Consider the following 25,414-nt stretch of genomic DNA (forward strand, 5'->3'; position numbering starts at 1 on the left):
AACATGCTTTCTCATACTACTTTTGCTTCTGCTTACTCTCACTACTGACTTCTCTGTCTATCTGGGGAGACTTATTCCTTACTCTTTCTAGACTCAGCTCAAGTCTATGAATACTTTCCTTCTCATCAAGGTGATAAAATTTCTATTGATAATGTTAGCTTACTTGAAAGAGTCTTCCCAAACTGATTTATAGCCAAAGAAAAGAAGTATTACCAATAAATGTTCGTAGACAGCGCCGGTCTCCATAAACCTCCCATAGCTGGAGGAAAAAAACAACACACAGAAATATTAATTTTTGGGGGTCTTGGGAATCAAATTTAGGGCCTTATATATGCTAAACCCATGCTCTATCACTGAGCTATACCCTAGCCCTGGAGATATTAATTTAATAAGTGTCTTTAATCAGTAATAATAACAGTCACATGCTGGCTATGTTATGTGTATTTCTGCATATGTACAGAGGATTTATTAAATATTGGTGAGTGCTTTCAGTTTCTGTTATGCTATTTGGAACACACACATACATATATACATATATACTTTCAGAACTAGTTTTAAAGGTCTTTACATAAAAATGTCAAGGGAATTTAACTGGAGTTTATCCAGGTGGTTTTGTTTTCTTATTATTTGTTTCTACATTTTATATATCTCCTACGATGAACAGTTTCTACTTTTATAATACTATGGAACCACTTCTAAAGTAACTGAATGTTACTACAACTGCCCTGTATATAACATTTGATACTGAAAGTCTTTAAAAATATATTTTCTGAAGTAGTAAGTATAGAAGCTGTATGAAAATAAAGATCTAGTCTAAAATAATATGCTCTTAATTCTCACCATATCTAAAGCTTCAAAATTAGCTTAGTTCTGCCTTCCTCAGATCCAGTCATTGACAGTGTTGCAAGTGTTCTAAAATTGAAAGCATTTTCTGGCCCTCCAGGGCCAACCAGATAAAGTCTCATTTCCCATAGTTGACCAGGCAAGGACCTGCAGGATCTGGTCCCTTGCCTATGACTGTAATCATTCTTTGTCTCTAGATTTTATGCTCTGGCAACCACAAAATTGTTGTGGCTTTCCATATACACCATGCTGATTCATTCTATACACTATTCTCAAACACCTTATTCCTCCCTCCTTTACTTAACCTTACTGCTGAGGTATGCTTCCTTTTAGAAACTGAGTACTGAGCCTCAGAACCTGCCAGTACCATGACTATTTATACCATAATGAAATGATCATCCGATGGGCAGGGAAGGTTCCTTAATAACTTTGTATCCTCAGTCTCTTGTGTGTAATAGGCACCTAATAAATGTTTTTAGAAGTCAACTAAATTGAACTCTGTACTTTTCTAGTTAAACAAAGAGAGTATCATGATCTCATAAGTGAGGTTATGTAAGGTGAAAGTTAAAGAAAATAAGGGTTATTACTACAAACTATCTCAATTAGACACAAATGGAGACAAATTGTTTCTACCAGAGACAAATACCTCATCAAAAGAAGCTGCCTTTATATATTGTTAATACTCATCAATTATTTAAAAAGGGTAAGACTTTAACAACCCAACTTTCCAAGCCACAAGAGCACTATACTGTATCTGTTGAACCACTGTAATATTATGGATCTGAGAACACAAAAAGATAAGAACTATCCTTTCAGATTTAAGATTTTTTTTCAAGGCTTTCCTCATATTCATGTTGACATGATTGGCAACTGAGTTTTTTCTACCACACATTCTATAACGCAGTAGCAGGTAAAGGTGGAGTTTCCTTAGAAGTGAGAGAAAGGGTGAGGAGGATTTCTACTACTTGGTATCTACAATGTTCAAAAGAAACAGGATGTTTACTTTCTAAACATGGGATTTCTACCATGTGTCTGCTCTACTTCAGACAATTCTGAAAAACAAACGAACTCAGTTACATACCTAAAGTGTCTATAAAAATACATTATTAGTGATTAAATATTTACGTATGTAATACCAAAGTGATTGGATTACACTCTAATCAGTTGTCTAAGCTTTAAAAGGATCAAGCCAATTGGACCACAGAGCCCTATCTGAATCTACAAGTTTGGAAGCAGTTCATAAATAGCTGCATTCACAGGACCTAAGAGAAAATAATTAGCCTCTAATTGCCTAACAAATCCAAATTTATTTATAATTAACCAAACGGATTTAACCAAAGCACTAGCTTTGCAGCTTGAGCTTTGCGGCTTTTCATTCTGTTACTGAAAACTCACCTTAATTTTACAGTCCATGGAACAAGACAGCAATAAATGGCCAGAGAGGGGAAACAATCTGACTGCACTGACACCCTGTAAAAAGGCACCACAGTTATCACCCAGAAGCTTATCAACCAGAATTGAACAGAAGGCAAAGACAGTAAATTTTAAGCCACCTAATTTGCTACTTTTCTTCATTCCGAACATCATGCCCCAGAATAGCCTTCATTAGTTTTCCAAGAGCAGGCTTTATTGACATGAAGCTTTTGAAGATTTTTTTTTTTAACTTTTCATTTTTAACTTTGTCACCTATGGGAATTCTGACTTGATCAAATTGCTAATGCCCCACCTCTTCCCCTTCTTTTCTATAGTCCCTTTGCTCTTTGTAAAGAGCTGGAAACCAACAGTTGGAAAAGTGCAGATGATAAAGAATATCAACACCCCAAATTTTCATGTATCTGGACTCTGCATTAGTTTAAATATTATCTTGGATTATAACCTAGGGGGCATCTAATCTCTGAAGTGTGCTAACCCCAAGAACCAAGGCAACATTACTGAGGCCACACAGGAGACTTGATACTCACTGACATGGTACCCAAGAGGAAGCAAACTATGGCAGGCACTTGTGGGGAAAACACTGGGCTACACTCAGGGAAGCACATGGAGCAATGCATGCTATGTCAGGGCCAATCAAGATGGCCTCATTAGTCACTGGGCACTGTTACATGTAGGTATTGCCAAAACCTAATTCAGGTTTATCTTTAATTTGACTTCTCTGCATCTTTACCAGAAATATTGAACGTTCCACATCAAAAGTTAAATCTTTATATTGGCTTCACTATTATAACATTACAGCAAATGCAAACATCCGACTTGCTTACCTTTGTGTGTCCGGACCACACATGGATTTGTTTTTTGGGAAGATAACACTTTTCAGGTGGCACAGATGACCGTAGGTTAACACCAACGTCCTGAGGTATGTGCAGATAGGATCTGCCTTGATAGTCATACATTTCTTTAACTGAAACAGGAAGGCAATAAACAAATACAAGTCACAGTCATGAGTCTAGATTCTTAAAATAACATATTTTCCATTCATAGGGTTATTGTCCAAATTAAAGCTTAGGTAATAACACTCTGATAATAGTAAGATCATGAGTTAGCTAAAATTTAGCTGCCTGAAATCCTGGCTTTATTTACAATGAAGGGTAAAATTCTGGAATTCCTAAATGCCCAGAGAGCATTAGGCCTTTAAATAAGACCTATACTTCTTTCACTCAGTGACACATTTTAGTGATATATAATAAAGACTTCACTGCAGCATAATTATAGCAGGGGACAAAAAGATAATCCTTTTGTCTTGTGAGTCACTAGTAGAGTCAGAAGCAGAAGAGGATAAAGAAGTTAAGATAAAATCAACTATCCTTTTCCCCCAGCTTTCTACTTTTATGTCTTCTGGTTCCTTTTCATTCATTTTTTTTCTGTGTTCACCACAAACTTTATGATAAGTCACATGGGTGGCTTGGATGACATAGAGTACAAAAGCATTTAGCAGTATGTCTGGCACAGAGTAGGTACTCACACATGTTGGCTATTATGAGTAGAATCAGCACAGTACTCAAGACTCCCTGGACACAAAACTCTACTTTGTGAAACCATACCTGGCCTCATCAAACCTAAATATATGGTGTGACAAGACATTAGAATAAGCAAGACTATCAATGCTAAATTATTCTTTACGGTTTCAGATAATCACTATGCAATTTCCTAAATGTAACTAATTCTTAATGAACACAGGTGCATTCTAGAATACTTGTAATTTGTTTTGATGAATATGTGTTTTTCCACAAGTCCCAACAAGTACGAGAGTTGTAATCTCCAATCTAGTCACATGAAAACAAAGCTTATTCTTTTAAAGTTTAAGGCAGTAACAGTTACAAACTGTGATGATAACATAAATATTTGACTTAGGTTAAAAAAATGAATAAATTAAATGACTGAGACAGTATTGATACACAAAAAAGTCAACTTTCTTAGGAAAGAACAGATTATAGATTTAAGTCTCTTCTTTATTTACTCTTTAAGAATTCACTAATACTTCAACAAAAATGATCTGTGGCTATTATTAATTATGTTACTTTTTCTTTTTTATTAGCACAAAGAGTCTGCTGTGATTTCCTTGGGTTGCAAATTGTTCAAAGTAATCGTTTTTAATTACAGTAAGGGCAATGGGTATGATATGACCAGAAAACAGCGTACGTCTGGAGTGTTTTTCATGAAAGACAGTATGAAAAACGTATTACCGTGTAAGATTGTCTTCTCCTCCCCAGGTTTCTCTTCTTCCTGCTTGCCTTTTTTCTGCCTTTTTGCTGTAATTTCATCCAATTCTTTTTGTTCTTCCTAAGGACATAGAGGCGTGAACTTTAAAGCAAATGTTTGAGAAACTTATCATGTCCAAAGTTGGTCATAAATTCTTCTTTTTTTTTTTTGGTGGTACTGGGGTTTGAACTCAAGCCTTTATGCATGCTAAGCTGACAGTCTACCATTTGAGCCATGCCCCATCCCTTTTGGTTGTATGTCAGGTAGGGCTGAGTCTTTGCTGGGACTGTTTCCTTCTGTGATCGTCCACCTATCACCTCCTGCACATCTGGGAAGACAGGAGCACACCACTACGCCCAGTTATTGATTAGATGGGTCTTGCTAACTTTTTGCCTAGCTTGCTTAGAGCTACAATCCTCTTCTTCTTCATCTTCTGAGTAGCTGGTATCATAGGTGTGAGCCACTGAGCCCAGCTACAAATTCTTTATAATAAGGTCCACATTTTTATGAAGCAATATCTACAAGTATGTCTCCCAGGATAACAATCTCAATTCTTCCACAAGCAGAGACGGATTATGCCTTTCACAGATTACAATATTCCATTACACACATAATAGATAATAGATAATATTTTTAAACTTTAAACTGATTATTTTAGCGGGGCACTGGTGGCTTATACATGTAATCCTAGCTACTTGGGAGGCTGAGATTGGGAGGATCATGGTTTGAGGCTAGCCCGGGTAAACAGTTTGCAAGATTCCATTTTCAAAATAACCAGAACAAAATGGACTGAAGGTGTGGCTCAAGTGGTAGAACACCTGCTTTGCAAGTATGGAACCCTGAATTCAAACCCCAGTTCCACCAAAAAAAAAAAAAACACCAAAAAACCTAATTTTATAAATAACTATTATTATATTTATAAAAAATTAAATTTTACTAATTTTATAAAGCTCATCTTTCTGGAGTACCTAGAAATAAATTTAACATGTTAAGCATAATTATGCAACTGGAAGAACAAGGCAAGTAGAAAAATTTGAATTTTAGTACATACACTGTTCTTCAGTAAACAGCTTTTACGTAGTCATGAGGGTATGAGCAATGACTACAGATTAGTGACTGTTTTTGGGGAGAGTTGGGGAAGAAAAATGAGGGACTATCTACATTGTATCTATAGTAACAAATAAGAGATTAATCTAAAAGAAAAACAGCAGCATATATACATGATTCAGTTACATGGACAGAAGAACGAGATAGAACACAAGCTTCATGAGACAGGATTTTCCTGATCTTGTCCATTCCAGGCTCTAGAACAGTGCCTGGCTCACAGAGACAGTGGGATTATGGACATAGGGAAAGGAAGGGTATAGTTCTGTAGTTGTACTTTATAAACTTCACAGTAATATTTTTAAAAACAATATAGATAAATTGTAGATTTTAACCATCAATTGCATTATGATAGAAAGGCTGGTTTTGTAGTTACTATCTGAATGTCTGGCATCAGAAGAACAGCCATCATGGCACTTAAAAGCACTATTAAGAGAATTTTTGTTAAAAATTGTTCAATAGTCTATTTTAATAAAAAAGTATAGAAAGTAAGGCAGAAAAAGGCAGATAAAAATATTGCATACAAAAACAAATAAATTATATATTTTCTCAGTCAACCAAAGCAGAGAAATTCTGATGAGTCATTTGGTTCTCTAAGGAAATTTCAAATTTATTAATATAGATAGGTTTCATAGAGGCACAGCATATAGCTGAATTGAAAAAGAAAAACATCAAAGCCTACTTCTGAAGGTTTGGCTACATCTTTCTCATCCACGTATTTTGCCCATGGTCCCAAGAAACCATCAATATTAGATGCATCATTTTCTTTGAACTTTTTCCTCTTTTCTGTTTTCTTCTGACCAGTTTCAAAGACAGTTAAACCTACATAAACAACAAAAAGGAATTTTAACTATATGTATTTTCTTCAGAAATATCAGCACATATATAATTTTATATAGTTGAAGAAAGGAATTGTTCAAATAATCAACAAAACAAAACAAAACAAACCCATATATAGCAACTCATGCTACAACAAAAAGGAATTCAACTTTCTGGGGAAAAATGCTTCTAAAACTGCAGTATTTTATAAATTCTAATGCATTTTTTAAAAGAAACATGTAATTCTAGGATGGTACATAGCCTTTTTAATGAATAAAAAAGGCCGTTATTTGTGGACTTTTGAAAGAAACCCAGCAACTCAATATTGCTAAATAATGATAAAACTGCCTTTGAAAGTAAGAATAAACTGCAATTTGGCATTTAAAAAATGGTATTAAATTAAACTACAGTAAGTATTTAAGAACTTCTTGCAATGCAGCAACATAAATAAAACAAGATTTCACAAGAATCTGGTATTTTTTTCCCCATATAATGTCAATCTAAACTTGACCTCTAATATCAATCTGAACAGTAAAAAGAAATGAGGGAGGATGATTCTGTGGTTTAGGCGGCATACTGTTTATGTCATTAAATTGGAAAAAAGAAAGGTTTATGGGTATCATGGTCACAAGTTAACTGAGAGTCAAAATACGTATACATGAGGCTTACAGAGGTACAACTTAAGGGAAAAAGGAGTTCATCTAAATTAATTCAAATCAGTTTCATTCAGGCTTTGTGCCACAATAAAAGTGTGTTAAAATTCTATTTTTAGCAATAATCTACCTCGTATATGAAAGGCAACTTGATCCTATGGGGTCATCTCTGCAAGTAGCATATTCTTTGTTTAATGCATTTTATAAAAAGGATTACAATGTTCTGATGAGCTTTGTGACAGGTTAGCATTTAGAGTAGGATACTTTCTCTTATAATTAAGTACAAAATGAATATAAGCACATACACATATTTATAAAAAATATTCAAATTCAGCCATGAAAGCAACCCTTCAAAGACAATCTTCACAGACATGCAAAATGAAAATTTTCTGCTCTGTTAAAATGGAGTTTGACATTAGGGTTGAGAAGTCAACTGCTGAAATTACCTATACATTAATTGCACTGAATGAGTTCTACAGGGTTGGCATGATGCCAAGTATTCAAAATAACCCAAAAAGATACATATCACCATCTTCCTTACAGGACTGCACAGCTAATAAGTGGAAAAAGCAGTTCTAAACTATATTGCTCTAACCTTATTACCCTATTGTATCAACTTGCGCTGAATAAAATACTAACTTTTCCTATTGTCTAATTACTGTAAGACACTAATTATAAAGCATACGTATATATTTGGTAGAATTATTTCAAATACATTACCTTGATTTTTTTCAGCTTCCTCTACAGAGCCAATGTATTTAGCAGACACTTGATGATTATCTAATGAGGGGTCTAATGCATAACCTGAAAGGGAAAACGTGCAAATTGCTGACTTCATTTTGCCATTTACAATTCATTTTATTACTATATACACACACCCCTTTCACATTTTTCTTGCAGACATAAAAAATGGTTGCTTTAACTAAGAATCCATCCTTCTTTCCTGATTTCCAATTTCTATTTACAATAATTAACTGAAATCTCAGGCTGGACCATGAATGACTTTAGCAGAATAAGAAGTATCATCTAGGATGAATCTAACAAATAGATATTATGCTACTAAGAGCCTTTCTTAGCCTCAAACTTAAATCTCAAATGTTCTAAGACTTTAAAAATATTTGTGGATTATATGATCAGAAGGATAGAAACTAGTTCCTTTTTCTTTTTTGGTAATGGATACTACAGTTGATAGTATTATTATTAAATTTAAAAAGAAATAGGGTAAGAAATTAATTACATGAAATGTAGCTATTATTTTGAAAATGTATTCTCAGTAAGGGCAGTCTTTCCTTCAACTTTAAAATAATATATTTTTACTTCATAAATCATTCTTTATATTTCCTTGGTAAGCGAACAAAGTATAGATAGTTGCTGGCATATGAATAGACTTCTTCAGTTAGTTCTAGAGTCTACAGCTACATACAAATGTGGCCTTCAACGGACCAGGGGAACTGAGGGAGAGAGAGTCTACCAAGGTTAACTCAAGTGGGTGTGTTATAAATATCTGATATGATCAGCTTTCATAATAATCCAGCATATTCACAAAAGTGAGTCAGATCACTGACTAGTCTACGGTCGACAACACATGAGAACAAATGCAAAATATTTAAAAAGTACTAACTCATGTTTTTAAAGGGCACCGTAGGGCCAAGCTTCTTTTAGGGAACAGAAAAAGATTAGTGATAAAACATACTTTAAAACAGGCTGAGGATGTAGGTGCTTAACTCACTCTCCCGATATGCTAGACTAGAACCAACTACCTGGCAAGTAGCCATTTGCATTTAGGTTTTTTTCAGCATTAAAATATGTTCTTAGATAGAAGAGAGAGCTTGACAGCAGAAAAGCAGCTTTTGAGTAGAATCTCTGAAATCACAGGGTCATCCCATGAATTATTTTAGCTTTTATCTCTTTGATGTACAAAATAGTGTTCTGTACATGCTTTTCTTTTAAAAATGAGACTTTTATAAGGCTCATATAAAATTGAGACCAAGCATCCTGAATTAACAATTCCCACCTCAACGATACAAAGTTGACCAAGAATACAAGTTTTACCTTGAAAGGAGATTTGTGTCATAAATGGCACTGTGTGATGTGTTTGAGGGCTAGAGGAGGAAGGAGGGCAGCATGTCCCTGGTCCTTCCTGCTTCTGTGCAGGTACCAAGGTCCAGCTCATATGGCCAGTCTTGCTCCTAAGGAGCTGATGCTTTCCTTTTATACCACATCCTCTGCACAGAAGTCTTTTACTGCCACGTCCACCACCCCTACTGCTGTCTCTCAACGCAGTTCATCAGTGGACAACATTATTTTCTTTTTAGAAATAAGAGAAATTAAATATTTAGCTGTATCCTACTCCAAATCAGCCAGTGATAGAGTAAAACTAACTCTAAAACTATAGAATTTTAGTCCAATTAGTTTTCTATTTCACATCTCAAATAAATGAATATATCTGCATTGTAGTTCTTAAATATTCTCTATCATTCTGAAGCTTATTTTCCACTTTTCCTTTTCAATGGAGTTAATGTCTAAAATGGTTATAATAATATCAATTTTGTTATCATACCCTTAAGATTATCAATATTAAAGTTCTAATAGGTAAATGATAATTTGCATGGGAATGCATAAGTATATGACAAAATCTTGAACCTCATTAGCAGTTCAGAAGAATCGAATTGAAATAAAGGACAGAACATTCTGATTGCAAAATGAACATGGGAACAATCAGGTAGCTCATGGGTAGGGAGAAAGAGCTTCTTCTGTACATGGAGGTGGTAGAACAAATTGGAGGGACTCTTCTGCATTTGATAACAGAACAAATACTTTAAAACATTCTCTGACCTATTTTTGGGAATTCATTTAAGAAAATAATAAAAAAACCCCAAAGTTTTATGTACAAGAACAGTTACTACCACATTTTAAGATATTTTACTGTAGTATAATACATATATCACATTTTTAACAATGAAATTGGAACTAACATGAAATCTAATGATACAAGAAACTCTTGCATCATAAACTACGATAAGACTACTTTTTAAACTTTAAAATGTTACTAGTTTCTAATATAAGTTAAAACAGATGTTAATAATGCCTAGGATGACACTAAAGATGTTTCTCTAAAATTCTATTTTCCTCTTACAGACCAGTATAGAGAAAATTCTGGGTGAGAAAGTAAAATAAGAAGCCCCAGATAAGACCAGCAAGAGAATATGGCAGGAAGGCAGGAGATGAGGAGCAATCAGGAAAGAAGAATTCATACCTGCCATTGAGGGACTGAGGCATCAGGAAAATACCATGAACAGGAACTAAAAGTCCAGCTACACAGTAAGTAAATGATAAGGACTCTACAGGTTAGCTCTATAATAAACTAAATGTACTCTAGAATATAATTCTTCCAGAAATCATTTACTGAGACTGTAACTATGTCACATTTAAAAAATGGGAAGAATGAGCTGGTAGAGTGGCTCGCCCTGAATTCAAACCCAGTACCACAAAAAAAAAAAAAAAAAAAAAAAAAGAAGAGTACAAGGCCCTGGGCTCAATCCCTAGTACCACAAAAACAAACAAATATAATGGGAGGAACAGTAGAGGCAATATTTGTGTTATAGTCCAGCAGTGGTGTCTCAAGAATATATAAATATGATACTTCAGTTAAATGGGGGTAGTAACAGAAAGTCTTATATTCCATGCATAAGAGTGAAAAAAATAAGTAGAAAGGAATCTGGCCTAGGAATCACTATCTAAACTCAGATAAGAGCCTTCTATAAGAAAATTTTAAGACTTGAACTAACAGAAGCTGTATTTGTTAAGTTCATGAACATAAAGAAAAAAAGAGTTAAACCTGAGGTTGGTTCACTTATTTATTAAACTGCTCTTAGTTAAAAAATCTGTCATAAAGGAGACATACCATGATTTCCTTAGTTTTGCAAGTGGCCACTCCCCTTTTTCCAGATTGCTTATTATACTATAGTCCCACATTCTTTTTGTTATGACTTTAATTCTCTAAAATAGTTCAATCTCTATCTTAGCCTACTATTTTCTCCTACTACTTTTTTTTCCCTAGGAAAGGCAAAAATCACTGGCTTTTTTTCTTTTTTTTTTAATAAGCCCATTTCTGAACCCAAGACTAAATGCCAACTAGTTACAAAGTTTTCTTCTTTCTATAAAGTATCTTAAGAAGAAAAGTAGGTATCAGCATTAACTTAATTGGGCTTTTCCCCCTTGTTTTAAGGAGACTACTGTCTTCAATTATTGCTTAAGGTCTTCCTAAAGTCTAAGAAAACAAGCAAATTTTTTTAACGGTCTTCTTTAGTATGGAACAGATTCTATAAGTCCATAATGCAACAGAGTGGGTTTTTATGTGCACACATTGCTTTACACTTACATGGGAATCCTTAGATCAGCAATGGATACAATGCATTTGTGAACATTTTATTCAACTGGAAGTGTTAATGAAATCTTTTGGGTGATTTTAGTGATATTGTCTTAACTGTGACTTTTGGCACACTGTAAGTCACTTACAACCTTACCATGGGAAACATGATCTAATATGTAATGATCCTTTTCACAACCGGTTTCCATACAACTTAACTTTGAAAACACAGGATTGATTAGAGACAATTATTTTACACAATGACTATGTTACTATTATTTTTAGTGATCAAGAGAAAATACTTCAGAGACAAGATTTGAGAAACGAGTAAAGTTAACTAAAGAATAAGATAAAAAAAATGTAATATCTTAACTCTCCATTCATTTACCAACTTTAACAGCAATCTACAGATAATGGACATTCAATAATATACTTTCATTACCAACTACAACAACAAAGAACATCTTGTTTAGGGTCACAGATTGTTTCTAGTGCTCAGAAATCACACAACAATTCAGTACAACAATATGATAATAAAAATTGAAAAAAACATAATGGATTTCAAACGACACCTAAAAATACTAGCTCACCTTTCTGTTTGTATAAATATTTATAGATAGGAATAAGAAGGTATACTACCCCTTTTAAGGGACTCTAGACTAATAAATTTAGAAAGCCAGAAGATAAAATAGATTACTGCATGTGCAGTCACACTTCTAATAAAGCCAAACTGTGTAAATCTTATTGCAACCTTACCATACGTGGCAAACGTTCTTCTTTGCTGTTCAAACATGAAATCATTGATGTGAGCTGGCTCAGCATATCCAGAGAGCATATTTCTAGGAGCAGCCATTTGCTGTGTCCTAAAAGGATTTTCTGGTCCAAACTGCAGTGTGATAAGAAAGAAAGGAAAAAAAAAAAAAAAAGTAAAAACATCTCTGACTACGGGAAAGCTGGAATTACTGAAATTACTGTAGGATGCATTTTCAATTCTAAGTCATTGGGGGGTAATTAACATTTCTGGGAACACATTAGACTCACATGGTTCAGTGCACTTGGGCACAGTGCTCCTGGGACAGGAGGAGAGCCTACTCATCCAACTGCACGTGGCTATTATTTCAAGAGCTCGGTAGCCACATGTGCTTATTGGTAAAGTCACCCATCACTGCAGGAAGTGCAATGTGACAGTATTGCTCTGGATGACTGAGAATCAGTATAGATTCTTCTAAACCATATGAGCTGGGGGATTTTTTGGTGACCTTTTATGTAATGGATTGTAATTAAAATTTTTTTCTCTCACTAAGAGTTCTTCAAAGGTAGAGACTCAGAATCCTCCATAGTTACTGCAGTACATGCCATTAGAAAACATTAATGAAGGAAAGATTAATCTGAATCTCATGGGGGCCCAGGATAGGAAAACAGACAATAAAGTTAAGTGCTTAAAAAATCCCTAGGAGCTGAGGATCCAAGATGGTGACTAGGGTACAGAAGCAGACAGCGTGAACTGTGTGAATCAAAAACCTTGCTGAAATGATGGAGCCACACTTGGCAGAAACAAAGCACCAAAGAGAATCAAAACCTTGACATCCTGAACCTCTAGCCCATAGAAAGCTTCTCCATGCCACACTACACAGAGGAAACAGGAGGGCTGCTGCTGCCACCAGCCACTGGCTCCAAACCTGCTTGGAAGACATTTGGCATACCAAACAGCAGGACAGCTGGTGGACTACAGGGCTGATCTCCAGAACCTGAGGACAACATGCAAACTTAAACTGCCACACCTCACTGAGAGAGGAGCTGACCAAGCAGCTGCTGCTGAAAGACAGAAGAAAAAAACCAAAAAACACTACCCAACCACCCAGTGAGACTACGACAGAGCTTCTGCTTAAATACCAACACCAGGACTGGATACTGGAGGAGTAACACCAGAACTTAAACTAAGACTGAAATTCTATTGTTCCTGAACCTGGAGGTTTTTTTGTTTGCTTGTCTTGTTTCTTGTTTGTTTCTGTGTTTGTTCATCTTTCCCCATTGATTTCTTTGGGCTTTTTTGTTGTTGTTGTTAGTTTTATTATTGTGAATTAGTTAATACTAAATTATTCCCAGACCAGGGACAGAAATAGTACACATACTCAGCAAAAAACACAATACAGCTACAAAACAAAATTAAACAAAGGGAAAGAAAACAGGTGACTGAAACCACCAACTAGCCTATCAAGAACAGTTACACAGTACCAAGTAGAGTGATGGGAAGACAAAAAGGGATGGAAAACATTCTCCCGGCAAAAAAAAATTAATACAGGATTCAGCGGGAAATGAAGAAAATGGATACCCAGCTCCAGACGCCAACAAAACAAAGATAAATGACGTCAAGGGACACAACAATGCCCACAAGAACATCCTCAAAGAAGAAGTCCTGCAAGTAATCACTAAGGATCATGGAGATGTTACTAGGCATGGTTAACCAAAACGTACAAGAGCACTCAAGAAATTTCAAGACACTAAAAATAAAGAATATGAGAAGACACAGAAACAAATAAAAGAACTTATAGGAGCCCTAAATAAACACAAAATGAAATAGAGAACACTATAAATAGAGAGATAAATGAATTAAAGATGAAAATAGACAATATTAAAGAGAAAGTGAACCATGATATGGAAAACCTCAGAAAAAAAAATGAAACAGAAACACAAAATACAATTGAAGGCCACTCCAGCAGACTAGAACAAGTGGAAGACAGAATCTCAGAACTTGAAGCTAAAATGGAAATTAAAGGAAAAACTGAAGAGCTATTAGTCAAAGAACTCAAGACTTGTGAAAGGACTATGCAAGAACTCACTGACTCCATCAAAAGATCAAACCTGAGAATCATGGGCACTGAAGAAGGAGAAGAGGTGCAAGCAAAAGGAATTCATAATATATAACAAAATAACAACAGAAAATTTCCCAAATCTAGACAAAGTTATGCCCATTCAGGCACAGGAAGCCTCCAGGACACCAAACAGACTTGACCAAAATAAAACAACAAGCACAGAAAATAGAGAAAGAATTCTGAAGGCTATAAAAGAGAAAAAACAAATAACATACAAAGGTAAACCCATCAAAATCCCAGCAGATTTCTCAATGGAAACCTTAAAAGCAAGAAGGGCATGGAGTGAGGTATTCCAGGCACTGAATGAAAATAACTTCAACCCCAGGATACTGTACCCAGCAAAACTATCATTCAAAACAGATGGAGCAATAAAAGTCTTCCACGAAGAGCAGAAACTAAAACAATATGTGACCATGAAGCCACCACTACAAAAGATTCTTCAAGGAATTCTGCACACAGAAATTGAAAGCATACAAAACCATGAGAGGACAGGCAGTACCAAACCACAAGAGAAGAAAAGACAAGGACATCAATGTCATGAAAAGACACTGATTCAGCTGCACACAATCAAACCCTTAAACAACAAAAACAACTAAATGACAGGAATAACCATGGACCTATCAATATTAACACTGAATGTTAACAGACTTAACTCCCCCATCAAAAGACACCATTTGACAAACTGGATTACAAAGGAAGATCCAACAATCTGATGTTTACAGGTGACCCATCTTATTGACAGAAACAAGCACTGGCTTAGGATGAAAGGCTGGAAGAAGATCTATCAAGACAATGGCCCCCCGAAAACAGGCAGGAGTAGCAATACTTATCTCGGACAAAGTAGACTTCAAACTTACACTGATCAAACGAAATAAAGAAGGACACTCCATATTAATAAAAGGAGAAATACACCAAAAGGAAATAACAATTATCAACCTGTATGCACCCAACATCAGTACACCCACTTTCATCAAACATACTCTGAAGGACCTAAAAGCGTAACTCCAACACAGTAGTAGTGGGAGACTTTAATACACCCCTATCACCAATAGATAGGTCATTCAAACAAAAAATCAATAAAGAAATTCTAGAACTAAATCACACTGTAGATCAAATGGACCTAGCTGATGTCTACAGAATATTTCATCCAACTTCTTCACAATATATATTCTTCTCAGCAGCCCATGGAACTTTCTCCAAAATTGATCATATCTCAGGGCACAAAGCAAGCTTCAGCAAATATACGAAAACAGAAATAATCCCATGCATCCTATTTGATCACAATGCATTAAAACTAGAAATCAACAACAAAAACAATAGAGAAAATATGCAAACAATTGGAAGCTGAACAACACATTGCTCAATGATCACTGGGTCATTGATGAAATAAAAGAGAAAATTAAAAGGTTCCTGGAAGTTAGTGAAAATGAAAACACGACCTACCAGAACCTATGGGACACAGCAAAGGCAGTCCTAAGAGGAAAGTCTATAGCCCTGAGTGCATATATTAAAAGTACAGAAAGAATTCAAATAAGCGACCTAATGCTACATCTCAAACTCCTAGAAAAACAAGAATAAGCAAGACCCAAAACAAGCAGAAAGAAATAATAAAAATAAGGGCCAAAATTAATGAAATAGAAACAAACAAATAAACAATAACAAAAAAGTACAAAGAATCAATGAAACAAAAATCTGGTTCTTTGAAAAAATAAACAAGATTGACAGATCCCTGGAAAATCTGACTAAAATGAGGAGAGAAAAAACTCAAATTAGTAAAATCAGAAATGTGAAAGGGGCAATAACAACAAACACCATAGAAATCCAGGTAATCATCAGAGACTACTTTGAGAACTTATATTCTAATAAATTTGAAAATCTTGAAGAAATGGACAAATTTCTAGATACTTATGACCATCCAAAATTTGAACCAAGAGGATATTAATCACCTGAGTATATCTATAACACAAAATGAAATTGAAGCAGCAATAAAGAGTCTCTCAGAAAAGGAAACTTCAGGACCTGATAGATTCTCTGCTGAATTCTATCAGACCTTTAAAGAAGAACTAATACCAACCCTCCTTAAACTGTTCCATGAAATAGAAAGGGAAGGAATATTGCCTAACTCATTTTATGAAGCCAGTATTATACTCATCCCAAAGCCAGACAAAGACACCTCCGAAAAGGAGAACTACATGCCAATCTCCTTAATGAACATAAATGCAAAAATCCTCAATAAAATAATGGCAAACTGAATCCAACAACACATCAAAAATATCATTCACCACAACCAAGTTGGCTCCATTCCAGGAATGAAGGGGTGTTTCAACATACGCAAATCTATAAATGTAATATAGCACATTAATAGAAACAAAGACAAAAACCAACTGATCATCTCAATAGATGCAGAAAAAGCCTTTGATGAGATCCAACACCATTTCATGATAAAAGCTCTAAGAAAACTAGGAATAGAAGGAAAGTACCTCAACATTATAAAAGCTATATATGACAAACCTATAGCCAGCATTATACTTAACGGAGAAAAACTGAAACCATTCCCTCTAAAATCAGGAACCAGACAAGGATGCCCACTATCCCCACGCCTATTCAACATAGTACTGGAATTCCTAGCCAGAGCAATTAGGCAAGAAGAAGGAATAAAAGGAATACAAATAGGTAAAGAAACTGTCGAAATATCCCTATTTGGGACCTTAAATATCCCTATTTGGGACCTTAAAGTCCCAAGAAACTCTACCCCAAAACTCCTAGAGACCATGTACAGCTACAGCAAGGTGATAGGATATAAAATCAACTTAAAAAAATCATTAGTTTTTCTATACACCAACAATGAACAAATTAAGAATATATGGAAACAATTCCATTTACAATAGCCTCAAAAAAAAAATTAAATACCTAGTACTAAACTTAAAAAGGATGTGAATGACCTCTATAAGGAGAACGAGCTACAAAGCCCTGAAGAAAGAGATTGAGAAAGACTACAGAAGGTGGAAAGACCTCCCATGCTCATGGATAGGTAGAATCAACATAGTAAAAATGGCTATACTACTAAAAGCAATCTACATGTTTAATGCAATTCCCATCAAAATCCCAATGATATTAATCACAGAGATTGAAAAATCTACCCTAAAGTTCATTTGGAAACACAAGAGACTGTGAATAGCCAAGGCAAAACTCAGCAAAAAGAGCAATGCTGGAGGTATCACAATACCCTACTTCAAAATATATTACAAAGCAATAGCAATAAAAACAGCATGGTACTGGCACAATAACAGATATAAGGACCAGTAGAACAGAATAGAGGATCCGGATATGAATCCACACAGCTATGCCCACCTTATTTTTGACAAAGGTGCCAAAAACATATGATGGAGAAAAGATAGTCTCTTCAACAAATGTTGCTGAGAAAAGTGGTTATCTGTCTGCAAAGAACTGAAACTAGATCCATGTTTATCACCCTGTACTAGTATCAACTCAAAATGGATCAAGGACCTTAATATCAGAAACTCTGAAGTTAGTACAGGAAAAAGCAGGGAATACTCTGGAAGCAATAGGTATAGGCAAGGACTTCCTCAATAGAACACCAGAAGCTCAGCAACTAAGAGAAAGGATGGACAAATGGGACTACATAAAATTAAAAAGCTTCCGCACAACAAAAGAAATGGTCTCTAAACTGAAGAGACCACCCACAGAATGGGAGAAAATATTTGCCAGCTATACATCAGACAAAGGACTGACAACCAGAACATACAGGGAGCTCAAAAAACTAAGCTCCCCCCAAATCAATGAACCAATAATGAAACGGGCAACTGAACTAAACAGAACTTTCTCAAAAGAAGAAATTCAGATGACTAAAACACACATGAAAAAATGCTCACCATCTCTGGCCGTAAAGGAAATGCAAATCAACACCACACTAAGATTCCACCTCACCCCTGTTAGAATAGCTATCATCAAAAACACCACCACCAATAGGTGTTGGTGAGGATATGGGGAAAAAGGAACCCTTCTACACTGTTGGTGGGAATGCAAGTTAGTGTAACCACTCTAGAAAACAATATGGAGGCTTCTTAAAAAAGTAAACATAGATCTGCCATATGATCCAGCAATCCCACTCTTAGGGATATACCCAAAGGAATGAGACTCAGGTTACTCCAGAGGCACCTGCACACCCATATTTATTGCAGAGCTATTCACAATAGCCAAGTTATGGAAACAGCCAAGATGCCCCACTACTGATGAATGGATTAAGAAAATGTGGTATTTATACACAATGGAGTTTTATTCAGCCATGAAGAAGAATGAAATCCTATAATTTGCATGTATATGGATGGAATTGGAGAACATCATCTTGAGTGAGGTTCGCCAGACTCAAAGACCAAAAATCATTTGTTCTCCCTTATTTGCCCTTAGATCTAGGGCAAATGCAGCAATCTTGTTGGATTTGGGTCACACGCTAAGGGGAGGGCACATATGGGAGGAATGGGGATAGGTAGGAAACCCAAAACTTGAAAGTGTTTGATGTCTCCACTGCAGAGGAGCTGATACAGTAACTTTAAAGCAATATAGGTCAATACGGGAAGGTGACTGGGAAGTAGTGAAGAGGTCAGGTCGAGATGAATCAATTCGGGTTGTAATACACTTATGCATGGAAGCAATGCTAGGAATCTCTCTGTGTAACTATCCTTATCTCAACTAGCAAAAACGCTTTGTCTTTCTTATTATTGCTCATGTTTACTCTTCAACAAAATTAGAGATAAGGGCAGAACAGGTTTTGCTTGGAAGTGAGGGGGGGTAGGAGGCAGAGGGAGAGGGCGGGGAACAGGTGGGAGAAATGGCCCAAACAATGTATGCACATATGAATAAATGAATAAAGAAAAAAAATCCCTAGGAAAAGGTATCACAAATTTGAATAAAATTTTTCCACTCTGAAAAGTCATACTGTGAAAGTCTTACACAAAACAGTTCCATTGTTACCTGTTTATAATGCTTTGAGTTTCCAGAATGATTTTCCAAAGTTATTTAATTTGATTTGTAGAAAAATCCTGGAAAGTCAGAGACACTGTGCTTATCATGATGCAAATGAAGAAAAAAAGACAAAGATGATGTATTTTGCCTGCCCTAGGGTCAAAAGTTTTATTAACCCCTAGAACTAAGGTTCAGATAAATCCTAGTGAAGATCTCATGACATCAGAACAATCACAATCACAGCCTCTAACTTGTAAAAAAGGATTGAATATAAATCAAACTGCTCCCTCCTCCCTGCTCTCTCATTCTTTCCTTCAAGATAGTTGGGATTAAACGCAGGACCTCACTTGAGCTATGCCCCCAGTGCTTGTGCTTTTACTTTCTTTTCCAGATAGCGTCTCCTGCTAACTTTGTCCAGGCTGCATTCAAACCTGATCCTCCTCCTCTACCTCCCAAGTAGATGACATTACAGGCATGCACCAATATGCCTGGCTTTTAAGAAAAAAAATTATTAGTATATATTAGTTGTACAAGGGGGATTCATTGTGACATTTACATACATGCTAAGAATGTATCTTAATTAGATTTACCCCCCTCCCCGTCATTCTCCCTAGTCCCTCCTTCCCCCTTCTTAAAACAAATTGAACAGGTTTCATTGTTCTATTGTCATACACATATACAAAGTACACTGACCATACCTGCCTTCCTTCACTCTGTCTGTTTCCTCTCTTCTTCCCTGGACAGGACCTGTTTTACCTTCTTGTCCTTCATTTTTTTTTAAGTGTATATTGAATGTTCATGGGGGTTTTGCCTTGGTATTTCACTCATGTATATACCATACTTTATTCAGATTAACCCCCTTTATTACTTACTCATTCTTTACCACTCTGTTCTTTCTGTTTTTAAATGAAGAATAAAATGAGTTTCCCATTTTGTAAAATAATGTATCAATATTTCTTACTTGAATGCTGGAAGAACCACTGTGCTAGTGAAATATTTAACATTAGAACATCTTAGGTCACTATCATTATAAACCATCTTTACTATGATACCATTTCCAGAGCCACAAACGTAAGTTACTGATCTTCTCCTGACAGTCTTCTAGAGAGTAATATTGTAGTATATATGAATATCTGAATTTAAATGTTAGATTATTTGTCTTACTTTTGTTTGCCTTACAGGAAAATAGATCGTATGTCTAAAACCACTGATTTCTACTCAAAGTTTTCATTACTATTTGTTGTAAACTGTGAAGAACAATGAAAGACTTTGCAGCCTGTATCAGTCCTTCCTGTATCTGCTGGCAGGTAGACCCATCAGGGAAAATATAGATTGCTGAATGCTAGGAGTTGCAGTCAACTTCATTCAGTCATGAAATTTATTACTGAAAACAGAAGTAGTCATAAAGTTGAAGGTAACATAGTGATTAAAATTTCCAGCTGCTCTACCTGGTACTATCAGGCATAATCCATAAAGCAGCACCTGATATTTTTGGGGTGAGGAGGGCGAGAGGATCTACAGTGGTAAAAATCCTCATTGCCCTTGTTGTTACTCCTACCACATATAATAAGTGACCAATCTGGTGCTTTGGGTAACTTCCCATTTGAAAAAGGAAGCTATTATCTCCATAGTCTTAAGAGTTTATAAAAAAGAGAACAGTTCTATAGGCCATATATGAACTAGTGCCACTTCTCAATGAAAAAAATTCTCAGTATTAAAGAACTATGATTTCTATACAAACACAGATCCATGTATTAAAGCTAACTGGATTTCACATATGGTGCTATACCTAAGTCAACCTTAAAATTTAAACATCTTATAAATATTTGAGCTGAGATGACAAAAGAATCTAGTGATGCAGGAAGTGGGGTGGGAAGAAGATCTATCTACTTCAGGCTACCTTAACTGGCTGGTCACTGCAGCTAAGGGAACTGACCTCAAAAACATTAATGACCACGGATGAAGGCACCAAACCCACCAAGCAGGCTCAGTGCTTCCACTATTAACCAAAAAAAAAAATGTTTTCCAGAAGTCCCTGGAAATATGCAGGGACTTCTCTTAATTCTGGGGTAGCCATTAAAAAATAAAACAAAGTATATAAAAACATACAAAACTGATTTCTCAATATTTCTTTTCAAGTTTAAGAGTTAATCTGTGTTCAAATGATTTATAATGATTTATAACAATACACCAGTGAATATATCATCTGTACATGACTATAAACATATTCATATATGTGAATTTTTGACATAGATCATTACTTAGGTATGAGTGTTTAACAGTTTTTAGTTAAAACAACACTGAAGTACACCATAGTCGATTACAATTATAATCTCCTTATATAAAAAATACACACGTAAGGGAGAAAGTATTTGCAAACCATACATCTGATAAGGGGTTAATATGCAAAATTAATAAGGAATTCAAAGCAACTCAACAGCAGAAAAGAAGTTAACTGAATAAGAATAGGTATAAGATCCTAATAAATATTTCTCAAAAGAAGACATGGCCAATAGGTAGATAAAAAAATGTTCAACATCACTAATCATCAGAGAAATGCAAATTAAAATCACCATGAGATACCATCTCACACTTGTTACAATGGCTATTACCAAAAAGACAAAAGATAACAAGTGCTGGCAAGGATGTAGAGAAAAGGCAATCCATGCACATTGTTGGTGGGAATGCAAATTAGTACAGCACTATGCAATACAGTAAGAAGGGTTCTCAAATAATTAAAAATATAACTATCATTTGACCTAGCAGTCCTATTACTGGGCATATATTCAAAGGAAATGAAATCAGTATGTCAAAGAGATAGCTGTACTCTCATGTTTGTTGCAGGATTATCTTTAGTAGCCAAGAAATGGAATCAACCTAAGTGTCCAACAATTGATGAATGAATAAAAATGAATAAAAAAAATTTACACAATGGAATAGCATTCAGCCTATAAGAAAGAAGGAAATCCTGTCATTTGTGACAATGTAGATTGAGCCTGGAGGATATTATGTTAAATGAGATAAACTTGGAACAGAAAGGCAGCTACTCTATGATCTCACTTATATGTGGAATTTAAAATGGTGAATACATAAGTAGCAAGTAGAATGGTGTTTACTAGGAGCAGCAGGTTTGCTGGGCACAGGTGGTTCGTGCCTGTAATCCTGGCTTCTTGGGAGGCCAAAGTGGAGAGGATCGTGGTCTAAGGTCAGCTCAGGCAAATAGTTTATGAGAACCCATCTCTGAAATAACCACAGCAAAATGAGTTGGAGGTGTGGCTCAAGAGGTAGAATGCCTGCTTTGCAAGCGTGAAGTCTTGAGTTCAAGCTCCAAGCCAAGGAGCGGCAGGTGTGAGGGTGATGTTGCTCAAAGGATATAAAATTTCAGTTATCTGGAAGGAATAAATTCAAGGAATCGATTGTGATTTCTAAATGATGATGACTTTGAAGAGTGATAAGGGTCCTTGCATCTTTCAATTACGTGAGGTAGTAATTTACTTACAGAGATGGGAGAATCTCAGAGATCTGGTGTGGTTCCTACAGTCTTCAGGACAAGAGTACTTGAGGGTCAGTACCTTAGAAGTTTATCATTACATCATAGGTATTAAGAAAATTTACACTAGTAAAAATGAAATCCTAAGTAAGAAAAACCCCAAATATTTGAATACTCAGATTACTGTCAAGTTTTTCATGAATATTTATTAAAATGAGCATGTTTAAAATTTTATAAACATATTTTAAGATTAGGAGTCTATTAATTGAGTTATTTTCTACAATTTAGGAAAGGATCACCACAATTTAATTTTATTGGTAGAATAATCTTCTAAGACATAAGTAAAGTTTAAACATTACTGTTGTAAGAAAATTTCTTTTATTTTTGGTTCTTATGACCTTGGACCTCAGTTTCCTTATAAAATAAAAGAGGAGAAATAAGCTTTCTAAAGTTCATTTTACCGTTAGCCAGATTTTTAACAGTAACTGGTATTTTTCTTTTAACCTTTATTGAATTCTTCTTGAGACCTATGGGGTATATATGAGTTTGAAGAAGCTAATAAATAAATTTTTCTCTAACCAGTTCTAAAAGAATTGAGTGAAATGAAGAAAATATTAGACTAAAAAAATGACTATTGTGTCTTCAAGTTCTATGCATAATTTGAGAAAACATATCTGATAAATAGTTAGAGCACCTCGGGAAAGTCCTTGGTTGGGAGGGAGGAAGGAATGATATTTAAAAAATAAACATCTGTTTAATTTATAGAACTGGCAAACTCAAAAGCAGAGGGGTGTACCCTTGCAAACTCCGCGGTGGCTTTCAAATTGGTCTTCCAGTTATAGAGAGATAATTATGATGGATTTGGACAATCTCCAAAATTGTCATTTGTAGGCAGTATAATAGGAGACTCGTTTTCCTTGCTCTAAAACAGATAAAGAGTTCTACTTCATAGGCTTGTAATGAGGAAAAAAGGAGCAAAGGCACATTAATCCTGCAGCATGGTGCCTGGCATATAGTAATTAAGGGGTAGTTTAATCTCACTCATTGGTCTCTATCACAAAAACCTTTACAAATAAGCCTTCCTAAAAATTCAGTTTGATGATGTCATTTCCCCCATTTAAGAACCTCAAATTTATCATCTATTAACTGGAGACCAAACTCTTCCCCTGGGCTCCCAAACTCCTGTGCAATAGTACACTTTAGTTTTGTTTTTTAATTTAAATTTCTATTTTCTGAGTGAAAAATCTGATACAATGTCAAAATATGACTTGTCTGCCAAACATAGCTTACATTTATACAGCTCTATACAATTTACTAAACACTTAGTAACTTTTTACATTATTCATCCCAGTTAACATTTTTACATTATTCATCCCAGTTAATGTATTTACATAAAAAGAGACTCCTGGAGATGAATTACACTAAATACTACATGGGAATTTAGAAACTCTACAGGCTGATAGAGATGGTGTGCATTATAAAAACAGGGGGGTCTTCTGTTATGACCAATTTCCAACTCCACTATAGAGGGGTCAAACATCCAAATACTGTTTTTATACAATGCAAAGCACACACACACTGATGGGACTACTGTTGATGAAAAATGTAGATATCACATAAGCAAAGATGAAGGAAAAAACTTTGCCTATTTAATTTTAAAGACTAAAATTATACAAATAGGACAAAATTGATAGATTACACACACATTTGCATTACAATGACATATTTCCATGTTTTAAACCCTGCTGAACCCTAGTCTAAAAATTCTTAATGCTGTTTGATTTTTAAATAAAATAAAATTCAGTCCAAGTCAGTCTGTGGTCCACACCTAATCCAGACTACTCTAGTTTTATCTCCTTATTTACTTCTACTGATTATGATGAAGGTGTTCCTGTTCTTTACCTCTTTTATGATTTGGCTCTCACTGTTCCTTTCTGCCTGTAATCGTTCCTCATAAAAGCCTAAACAGTCACCAGTGCCAATAATATAATACAAATAATGCAAACAACCATTTCTTAAACCTACTCTCTGCCAGTTTCCTAACCACATCCTATATTACAACTCAGTAAAATAGAAATTATCTCCATTTCACCTATGAGAAAACTAAGGACATTCAAGGTCAAACAAGAGCTAATATGTAGTCTAATTCCATGTCCCAGGTTTTTAACCTGGATTGGATCGCCCATTTCAAAGGCTACTTCTTTCATGGAAAAAAATTTTTTTAAAAGTCTTCACAACTGAGGAATTCCAAGATGGCAGCTAGAGGGAGGAAGCAGAAAGTGAGCCTTCTATAGTGAAATCTTGGAGAGACGCTGGAGACACACTTTGCAGGCATAATCACCGAGAAAAGGCATAACTTTGACCCCTCCACATCTCCAGCTGGCGCAGAGAATCTCCACTCCACGTTAAACGGAGAAACGAGGAGGCCCCCGGGCCGCCAGTGGCCGGCGCCCATACGGCTTGGGAAGACGCGGACCAGGTGAGCTTCGCGGTACCGCAGTTCCCCCACAGACAAGCCTGGGCCAGAGCAGCATAGCCCCCTGGACAGACTGACCTCCACCCGGGGAAAAAAAGAGAAACTGAG

The 25,414-nt window shown here is 35.5% G+C and overlaps 2 protein-coding genes across 3 annotated transcripts in view; one reads left to right on the forward strand and one right to left on the reverse strand.

The window, feature by feature from the left end:
• Mettl24 (methyltransferase like 24) overlaps positions 1-10,435 on the forward strand; it is a 143,446-nt gene extending 133,011 nt beyond the window's left edge. Inside the window, exon 6 of the mRNA XM_074076959.1 lies at positions 10,254-10,435. The gene's annotated coding sequence lies outside the window, so the exon portion shown is untranslated. The remainder of the gene's footprint in view (positions 1-10,253) is intronic.
• Cdc40 (cell division cycle 40) overlaps positions 1-25,414 on the reverse strand; it is a 58,337-nt gene that overhangs the window by 12,299 nt on the left and 20,624 nt on the right. For both annotated transcript variants that reach the window (XM_074076849.1, XM_020162224.2), the window contains exons 4-10: positions 12,241-12,370; positions 7,836-7,919; positions 6,326-6,465; positions 4,524-4,620; positions 3,102-3,241; positions 2,239-2,313; positions 214-259 (exon numbers count right to left, since the gene is read on the reverse strand). In XM_074076849.1, the coding sequence (XP_073932950.1) occupies positions 214-259; positions 2,239-2,313; positions 3,102-3,241; positions 4,524-4,620; positions 6,326-6,465; positions 7,836-7,919; positions 12,241-12,370 (712 nt within the window). The remainder of the gene's footprint in view (positions 1-213; positions 260-2,238; positions 2,314-3,101; positions 3,242-4,523; positions 4,621-6,325; positions 6,466-7,835; positions 7,920-12,240; positions 12,371-25,414) is intronic.

This window comes from Castor canadensis, chromosome 1 (assembly GCF_047511655.1).
Source record: "Castor canadensis chromosome 1, mCasCan1.hap1v2, whole genome shotgun sequence".
NCBI lineage: Eukaryota > Metazoa > Chordata > Mammalia > Rodentia > Castoridae > Castor > Castor canadensis.